We start from the raw sequence: 10,007 nt of genomic DNA on the forward strand, positions 1-10,007 counted from the left end.
GTTACATTCCTTAGCATTTTACTGGCTGCAAATAAGTGGAGCTCAATTCAAATGAGCTTAAGCACAGACATGACTTATTCATTCACACTGCACCAAAGGTCGGGATGAAATTGGCTCAAATTATAGCAGATTCTCGGGGTCTAAACTATCACAGGGGTGCCTTTCCTCTCCATTGACCTCCCAGTTATGCTCCCTATTGGGGGTGACCTCCCTCTTTCTCCACATGGCTGGGGGGATGGCTACTGCCACCCCTGTGCTCACCTCTTCCATGTGGCAAAGTGGGGAACTCAGGCAGATTCTTGTCACACACACCCCCATCCTCCATAGCTGCTCTGCCACAGCAGCTTTTGAAATAAAGGACAGAGGGAACAGTAGCTGTAAAGGCCAGAGTTAGGAAGGAGCTACGGGGGTAACGGTCAGAGAATGGACTGCAGCGGGGTGTGTGGAAACGCCAGGATGCACGGGGAGATCATCCTAGATGTCCAGGACCGCGGGTATGTGTGGGGACAGAGGGGCTGTGCTGGGCTCAGACAGTGCCACAGTCCTAACCAGATTTGTGGGATATTGAAAGTAATCATGATGCTCATGGAGCTCACATGAGCAGTGGCCATTCATTTGGGTGCGATCACGTGCCAGGAACACCATCACGTTGGCTGTGGAAGTATCTCCCACACCCCTGATGGGCTGCTCTCCACCCAACAGCCAGGCGGAGCCCATGAAACCATAACTAAGACCATTCATCATCTACGCACTTCAACTGTAAAAGTCCGTCCTCATACAAGCCCATCACGTGCCCGCCTCAGGACTTTTGCACTGGCTGCTCCCTCTGCTGGAATGCTCATATGGCTCTGTCACCGCCTTTGGGTCTCTGCTCAAACGTCGCCTTCCTAGACAGCCCTCCCCTGACTTCCCTGGAGTAGCACCCCTCCTTCGTAAGTTATCTTCTGCTTGTCTTCATAGCCCGCACCACCACCTGAAAATTATGGGTCAATGCGTTTCTCGTCTGGGACCCTAATGGCCATTTCTCCTCGTCTGGTGGCTCACCCTGGAGGAACTGAATCCCGGGAAGGCTGAGTTGGGGGTTATGAGGTTCAGGCTGTGCCTCCCAGGAACTCCCCACACACCCGCACCAGCTTGTGGGACCCCACCTTTTCCGACCCCCTCCCATACATGATTGAAGCTGTTCTGTCCACTCCTGGAACAGAACATGTTGGACCCAGTTGGATACTATACTGCTGTTATCTGGGAACATGGTGGAGGAGGAAATGTGTCAAATATGGGAAATCTGAAAACCATAGGGGAAAAATTGGGATACCCCTCCGGCTACCAGGTGACATCTGGCTTGTAATTCTTATCACGAAATCGCCTACTCTGACTGTGGGCATGGTTTCTGGGTCCATAGGACTGTTGCCTGCTGCCACCAGGGAGCGGCGTCAGCATCCTGTGCTGTGGTGTTCGCTGTTCGCTGAATGCCAATTCCTTTTCCTCTTTACCTTGTCCTTGTCCGTAATCCCTAAATTTCAAAAGCTCCAAAACCAGTATTTTTGCCAACTCCTCTACCAGGGACTCAGCTCCTTCGATAGCTGTGGAGACTCTGGGCAGACTCACATCTCCCTCAGGGTCCTGCCTCTCCTACAGCAGGACTGACTCAGGGTCACGCACACCCCTGCCTCCCATCCCAGCTCCACTGCAGGGACTGGAGGTCACAGCCAGGCAATCAGCCACCATGGGAGGCAGCGCCCGAGCAACGCTGTCCATACGCAACAGAACTCAGCATGGGAGCCCCTCATCATTGGACACAGCCCCAGGCATGCGCATTCGGAGGGTGCCCAAGCCCCTGCGCTGGCGCACTATGACCGACCAGACCAGCTCTCCTAAGTCTAGGTGAAAAGGCTCGGAGGACCCACGCCAGCCCCGCCGGCTGACCCACAGCCCTTCTGCTGGGGAGGGCGCGTTTCTCCTGTTCACTTGGGTGATGGAACTCAGCCTCATATCTGTAAATTAGGGTCCCATTTAACTCATTCATTCAGTCCCCCGACCTTCCCTGAGGACCTACTCTGTGCTGAGGCCCCAGCTGGGTGAAGTTTGGATCAGAGGGAGGAGCCAGACCGTGTGGTCCATGACCCTAAGGGCTGTAGGGCTGGGCGTGTTCAACTATTCCTCCAGTCAACTCAGTATTTCTTGAGGACTGTGTGTGGAGGCCTGAGCTGGGCGATGTCTGGGGCTCCAGGAGGAACCAGACTGTGTGGTTTCTAACCCTGAGAGGATCCAGGGCTGGTGCTAAGGAGGTTCATCTACTAGTCACTCAGTTACCTGGCCTATTAATTTATATCTCCTGAAGGCCTACTATGTGCTGAGACATGGGATGGGCAGTGTCTGGGGCACAGGCGGAAACCAACTGTGTGGTCCTTGACCCAGAATGACTAGATGCTGGGATGTACTGCTATTCATTTTATCATCCAGCACTTCGTGAGGACCTACTGTGTGAGGCCTGTCCAGGAGATGCCAGAAGTAAAAAAAGGCACACTCTCTCCTCCCAGATCCTCACCAAAGGGACTGAACCTTTTATCCAATTTAATTTATTGAATCATTGCCTGCTCAATCATGAAATCAACAATTACAAGGCCAGCCGCAGACCCACAGATACTTCTTCTGGTCTACTTCGGTGGGTCACGTTTATAACTTTGAATTAGGGAGGTGGCAGGGAATCCAGCAGATGTGGGGCGCAGTCCCAGCCCTGTGACATCCTCCCTCGAGCAACTCAGAGAGCTTCTCTGAGCCTCAGTTTCCTTTCCGGCAGCACGGGGATGAGAGGGTATCTCCCGCTAGTGCCGTGAGGTTGGCAATGTGTCGTGAAAGCGCTCACTCAGCACAGTGCCAGGTACAGGAGGCCCCGGTCACAGTCATTTCTCATGCTGCTGGTCCCCAGCGGTTTTTGCAGGGTCACTACTGCTAACAGGCTTCTCCTCCCCGTGCAAGCTCAGGTCTCCACTCAGGTGTGGCAGCCAGGTAGAGGTGTCCCCACACGGGCGGCGCTCGTGGGGCTTCTTGTCAGTGTGCGTCCTCTGGTGCCGAATGAGGGCGGAGGAGAAACCAAAGGCCTTGCCGCAGGCACTGCATTCGTAGGGCCGCTCCCCTGTGTGCACGATGTGGTGCTGGATCAGGTAGGCTCGGTTGCGGAAGGCCTTGCCACACTCGGGGCACGCGTAGGGCCGCTCCCCAGTGTGTGTGCGCCGGTGCAGCGTGAGTGCAGAGCCCTGGATGAAAGCCTTGCCGCAGTCCCCGCACCGGAAGGGCCTCTCGCCGGTGTGGATCTTCTGGTGTTCCAGCAGGGAGGACACGTGGCTGAAGGCGGCCCCGCACTCCAGGCACTTGTAGGGCCGAGCGCCCGTGTGCACCAGGTGGTGCTGTGCCAGGTGCGAGCGGTTGCTGAAGGCGCGGCCGCAGTCCCCACACGCATAGGGCCGCTCACCCGTGTGCACACGCCGGTGCTGCGCCAAATGCGACACCTGCGTGAAGGCCTTGCCGCACTGTGCGCACGCAAACGGCTTGTCGCCTGTGTGGATGCGCCGATGTTCTGCCAGCGAGGCACTCTGACTAAAGGGTGCGCCGCACTCGGCACACGTGTATGGCTTCTCGCCTGTGTGCACGCGCCGGTGCTGTGCCAGGTGCGCCACCGGCGTGAAGGCCTTGGCACACTGGCTGCAGGAGTAGGGACGCTCAGCCGTGTGCGTGCGCCGGTGGCGCAGCAGCGCGGAGGAGAAGCGGAAGGCCTTGGGGCACTGCACGCAGGCAAACGGGCGCTCGCCTGTATGTACACGCTGGTGCTCCAGCAGGGCTGCGCGGCCGCGGAAGGCCTTGGCGCACTGGCCGCAGGCAAAGGGCCGCTCACCGGTGTGCATGCGCCGGTGCTGCACCAGGTGCGCCGGCCGCACGAAGGCCTTGCCGCAGTCTGGACACACGTGAGGCCGCTCGCCTGTGTGCGTGCGCCAGTGAGCTGACAGGTAGGAGCCCTGGCTGAACGCCTTGCCGCACTCGGTGCAGGCGTGCGGCCGCTCGCCCGTGTGCACGCGCCGGTGCAGCGTCAGGTGCACGCGCTGGCTGAAAGCGCGTCCGCACTCCACACACGCAAATGGCTTCTCCCCGGTGTGCATCCTCCGGTGCAGGGTAAACGCTGAGCAGTAGCTGAAGGCCTTGCCGCAGTCCTCACACTTCCAAGGCTTCCCGGGGCCTCCAGCATCTGCGTCCTTCCTTTTCGGGCTCTTTCCTGGGGCGCCGCGCCTCTGGGGCCCACGGGTGGCCTGAGTAACCAGAGGGCTCAGTCTGGTTCCCAGGACCCCGCTGAAGTCACCACGCTCCTGGGCGCCGAAGCCGGCAGGGTCCTCCTGGCGGGCCTCTGGCTTCACACAGCTTTCTGGGTTTTCCTGCTGGTCCTTAAGCTGACCATTGGGTGTCCAGGCTTCTCCCAACTCGGGGCTCTGGGGGGCAGCGACGGCCAGGAATCCTTCCATTCCTGCACTGAGCTGCTGCCTCGATTTCACATTTCGGTGCCGGATCTGGAAGAAAGAAAAGAAAACCAAAGAGTTTTGTCATTTGTCCTGGGCTAGAAAGGGCTCAGTGCAGGGTCCCAACCTCCGCACTGGTGACAGTCTGGGTCAGATCCTTCTGTCCTGGGACTTGTAGGATGTTGAGCAGCATCCCTGGGCTCCACACACTGGACGTCAGTAGGACTGCCCTCTCTGTGCCACCCCCAGGTGCCACAACCGAAAATGTCTCCAGACATTGCCAAGTGTCCTCTGGGGGGACAAAACCACCCCTAGTTGAGAATCACTGACTAAGTGGAACTGAAAACAATTTTAAAAGATCCCGCAGAAATATGAACACTTCAGCTCTTAAATACAGTCTGTGGTGCTATGAACCAAAATGTGTCCCACCAAATCCATACGTGGCAGCCCAAACCCCTAATTTGAGGGTGTTCAGTTAGAAGAGGACACGAGGGCAGGCCCCCCATGATGGATTAGTGTCCTCATAAGAAGAGGAAGAGACCAGAGCTCACTCTGTCCACCCCGTGAAGACACAGCGAGAGGGTGACCATCTGCAAGCTGGGAGGAGGGTTCTCACCAGAACTGGGCCATGCTGGCATCCTGATCTCGGACTTCCAGCCTCCAGATCTGTGAGGAACACAGTTGTCTAAGCCACCCAGTCGATGGTATTTCGTTATGGTGGCTTGAGCTGACTAACACACCAAGAGGGACGGTTTCCTTTTCAGGAGAAGAGTCAGTCCCCTCCACACATAGCAGAAAAAGCAGCCCCCACATTCCACACATAACATACTGCTGGAAAAACCACTGGCATTTTCCAGGAAAGCTGAAAACATATCCCCAGTGGCCCACTACTTACATTTTCTGGAATGTGAGCACACGTGTGTGCCAGGAGGCATATCTCAAGATTGTCTGTAATGGCCAGATACCAGAAACAATCCAACCATCCACTACTGAGGGAAAGGACAACTAGACGGTACAGTCACATGATGGAACATCTCACAGCATAAATACAAATGACCGTCAGCTGCTGCACCAGTTCAGGACCTCAAATACAGTGTTGGCAAACAAGGTAGAATGTAAAAGAATGTATCAGGTATAATGCAATTTAGACTTAAAAACAGGCCAAACTAGACCATTTATTTTTTGGGATAACGGAAGTATGTGGCAAAGGCTCACCACTCCACCCTGGCCCAGGCACATGCAGAGGTTGGCCCCTCTCCAGGCGGGGTGACTGGGAATCTGCTTAACAAAAGCCCCAGGTGACTTGTGGGCACAGGAATATCCGTACTGGTCTCAGCCACTTTGAAGCCAACACAGGAATATTATCATGGCTGTAATAACTGGCACTTATTGGACACAGAGCTATGTGCCTGGTTCCCTTTAAGCTCTTGCCACTTATTAGCTCATTTATTCCTCAGAGGCCCCCAGAAGTGGCGATGCCAGACCACACTGGGGCTGCCTGGCGCCAGACCTCATCCTCTACAATATCCCCACCTGCCTGGGGCATGCACCGCTCCAGCCACAAGCCACCTTCCTGTTCCACAAATACACCAGGCATGCTCCTGCCTCAAGCCTTTGCACTGGCTGTTCCATCTACCTGGAATGCTCTTCCCATAGGACAGGTCTCACTGAGAAAATGACTTCTGAGCAAAGACCTGTAGTTTTGGTGCCATGCCCATAGGCAGTCCTCAGGCCCATGTTGGGCCCAGCTGAGTCCCCAGAGCAGTAGTGGTACCCACCTTGTGGTCTCGGGAGCATCAGATCCTGTCCGTGTCACTTAGGCTGGGGTCCTGGCTCTAGCCACCATGCCTCCGTGGGTCCAGTTGGCATCTGTGGGAGAAAGAAATAAGGACCCATGAAGGAGGATTCTGGGGCAGACTCAGGTGGGTGGAGTCAAAATGCAGGGTGTTTTGTGTGTGTGTGTGTGTGTGAAGTGGATGTGGGGGGTAAACCCAGGATGGTCACACAAATAAACAGGCACCTGAAGGGGAGACACAGACACACTCAGAGACAGACACACACATCACGTCACACACAGACACATGGAGTCACATGCAATTACACCTTGGGGGCAGTCATGGCCCCCACCCCCCGCCCTGGAACTCACACGCCCTTACCCGGCCACCCATATGCTGTGGCACACAGTCCTCCCCACACACAAGGTGGCAAGCAGTCTTGCACACTGCAGTCCATGCTTGCACATGCACAGGTAGCTACACACACACACAGTCACACTGCCCTGCTCCACTCAGGCAGGCTACGCACTGTGTCACCACCCACAGTGGCACACCTGGAGTCACACCCAGTGGGTCAATCTCCACAGGTGTTCAAAGCCACACGTGTGCAGCTTTTTCCTCACACACAGAAGCACACACGCAGTGATGCCACACTTGCACAGTGTCTGCCATAAACACATCCTGTGACACACTTACACTGCCCTCCACACGCAGTCACACTCAGGCATACACAGAATGACACAGGTACACCCCCGCCGACCAGCTCCAGGATGGAAGGCACATGCACTGAGCCAGCCTGCAGCGTTGCTGCCCCTCACACCCAGAACAAGTTCCACACATGCCCAAAGTCACACATGGGCACAGGTCCCAAGTGCACAGACACACTCGTTAACGCATCCTGAGTCGCAGGAACAAGTTACATATCCGCAAGGGCACAAACTGTGAGTCACCCACACGCAAACATGTGCGAGGAATCACGTGCACGGTGCCTGAGCACGAAGTTGTGGGGTCATGCAGGTGCAAACACAGTGACATGCGGGGCAGGACTCACATGCACACGCCGCTGGAATGACGAACGTACAGAGAGCCACAGACACGCACACATCCTCAGTGGCAAACTCACTCGCGCGTGCCACACACCCGCGCCTTTGCCTCCCGAGACCAGCTCGACCAGCCTGGGGCGGCTGCTGCCGAGCCTGGTGAGTTCAGGTCACATTCTCCTCGATCTCTGGCCCTACCTGGACCGCAGGGCCCTCCGTTGACCTCTCGTCCCGTGGTGGCGCAGACGTGGAGACCACACAGGTAAAGAAGGCCGGCCACCGGGAAAGGGCTCTAGCGTCAGGCCGGCGCGGACTGCGCGTGCGCCCTGAGAGTAGGACTAGCGCGTGGCTCCCAAGAACTACAACTCCGAGAAGGCGCCGCGCCGAAATCACAGAAACTACAACTCCCAGAAGGCCGTGCGTCTGCACGAAGTGGGAGGACGGGTCCCAGCGCCTAGGAATCCGGAGGAGGGGAGGGCAGCTGGGGGCGGGATTTGGGCGTGTCCCTAACTCCGCTAAATGTGGCCCGGGCGCAGAGTGGTGGGCTGGGCCAGTAATCTGAGGACGAGACTCTTCCTCAAGGAAGGGGCACAGGTTTAGGAAAAAAAATAATCTGAGGATCAGAGAGGCTAAGTGACTTACCTTAGGCCACACAGCACAGAAGGTGTTGGAGCTGGGGTTTGCAACCCACAGTTGACCATTAAGCCATGGAAGTCATTTGTCTCAGAATTTGATGTAATTCCAGTCCAGAGCAAAGATGACAAATCCATTGACATGGGCAAATGATTGCAATAGTTAACATGTACGTAGGATTTACTATTGGCTAGCCATTATTTTGAAGTGCTTCCTCTGAAAATTCTGCTACCTTTATAAAATTCTTTCCTTGGCCATTAGAAAAACGGGCACAAGATCATTTTTAGATTGTTGGGAAAACAGAACGTGTGAACATAGAATGGGAAGACGGATGTATTTCACCAAAGTCAATGTATCATGGATTGTGAGACACCACACTATTTTATGTACCCCCAAGGCTGCCCATTAAGCCATCACACATGCTTTCTTTACATGTCAAATTTTTATTTTATATGTAGACCTAAAGAGTCATTGTGTGTTTCCTCTCATCCTTCTGGAAGCTTCTGGTCTTGCTATGGTAAGAACATGCCCAGTGTCTCTCCAAGCCTGGGACTCATGGAGCAGTCTCCCAGCTAATCTACAGATCTGTGAGCATGAGAATAAAGGATTATAGTTTTAAGCCACTGAATATTTCTTTTCTGGTTTAGTCTTTGAATATTTTAAAAATATCTCTTACGTGCTCAGAAGACTGCAGCATTTTTCAACACTAAAAAGCCTCCCCCAGCTTCTGGAAATAAAAACCAGGAATTATTCAAATATAGGAAAGGACCTTTATACTTAGGTATATCATGAGGAAAAATGTTTTATTAGTCTCATTTCATTACTCCATGGTTTAAAAAGTCAGGCAGGATACAGTGGGGAGGGCTTCTTCTTCTGCTTCACAGGGGGGCTTCGTCTGGGGTTGCTTGAACAGTTGGAGATGGCAGGATGACTCAGTTGGGGCCATACATCTGGGTCTGGGCTCTTCTCCACGTGGTGCCTTTTGGGCTGGCCAGACATCTCCATGTGGCTCGCTTGGGCTTCCTCACAGCATGGTGGGCTCAGAGTGTAGGACTTCTTCTGTGGCAGTCCAGGGCTTCAACAGGAGTAGTCAGGAACAAGCCACGGAGTGGAGGTTTGTGGCAATGGCTGACTGAAACAGGCAGGGCCAAGAGGTGAGGCTGAAGGTGTCAGCCACGTAATTCAGGTTCTTGTGGGCCGTACTGGAGCTTGCAGGCCATTCCTGAGGGTGGTAGGGAATCATTGTTGTGTTTTTTCTTTTCTTTTTTTTTTTTTAAGCTGGAAGAGTCTGCATTTGTGATACTATGTGTCCCAGCCTGGTGTGAGGGCTGGGACTGTTCCCTAATGTTTTGGGTAATTCTTTCCCTGGGCTCAGGTCATTGCTCTGCTGAGTGCTCGAGAGGGCCCCTCTGTAGAGCTCTGGAGCCCTCTCTGTGTGGCTATATCCTCTTCAGAACTCTTTCCTAAACCCCTGGCCACAGTGGTCTTCCTGGATGCTCAGCTCTGTCTCTTCAACTCTGGGAGTCTGCAGGGCTCAGCCTAGACCCCTCGCCTTGCTGGGGCAACTGTAGGGATCACCTCATTCATTTCACACTTCTCAGTAATCACTGTCCATTGCAGCCTGATGTACTCTGCCTTAAAAACCACTATGTTTTCTATTTTGCCCCTTTAATGGTTGTTTCACAAGAGAGAGAAAATCTGGTCCCTGTCACTCCCCTTGGCCAGAAGCACAACTACATCGTAAGTTCGGAATTCAAAATAGCCTTATTTTTTATGTAGTATTATTTTTTTAAATTTTCAATTACAGTTGACATATAACATTGTATTAGTTTCAGGTGTAAAACATAGTGATTAGGCATTTATATAACTTAGGAAGTGATCACCCGTAAGTCTAGTACCCATCTGACACCATCCATAGTTATTACAATATGATTGACTTATTCCTTATGCTGTACTTTACATCCCCATGAAAAAAAAATAGCCTTATTGTTGATAGAAAACAGTGGGAAGTAAGATTTTATCAAAGAATAGCAGAAATAGTCCTGATATATACT

At 53.8% G+C, this 10,007-nt stretch overlaps 1 protein-coding gene across 1 annotated transcript; it reads right to left on the reverse strand.

Annotated features, from left to right (window-relative positions):
* Positions 1–2,557: 2,557 nt before the first annotated feature.
* Positions 2,558–7,646, reverse strand: ZNF835 (zinc finger protein 835). The gene is made up of 3 exons (XM_033127755.1): positions 7,519–7,646; positions 6,284–6,374; positions 2,558–4,556 (listed from the first exon to the last, which is right to left on the reverse strand). The coding sequence occupies exon 3, from the start codon at positions 4,509–4,511 to the stop codon at positions 2,904–2,906; it is 1,608 nt and encodes a 535-aa protein (XP_032983646.1). The 5' UTR covers positions 4,512–4,556; positions 6,284–6,374; positions 7,519–7,646; the 3' UTR covers positions 2,558–2,903.
* Positions 7,647–10,007: the final 2,361 nt, after the last annotated feature.

Source organism: Rhinolophus ferrumequinum, chromosome 15 (genome assembly GCF_004115265.2).
Source record: "Rhinolophus ferrumequinum isolate MPI-CBG mRhiFer1 chromosome 15, mRhiFer1_v1.p, whole genome shotgun sequence".
NCBI classification, from domain to species: domain Eukaryota; kingdom Metazoa; phylum Chordata; class Mammalia; order Chiroptera; family Rhinolophidae; genus Rhinolophus; species Rhinolophus ferrumequinum.

Excerpts from the sequence above, each read along its gene's own strand:
- ZNF835 (XM_033127755.1), bottom strand. The coding sequence starts at position 4,511 with ATGGAAGGATTCCTGGCCGTCGCTGCCCCCCAGAGCCCCGAGTTGGGA.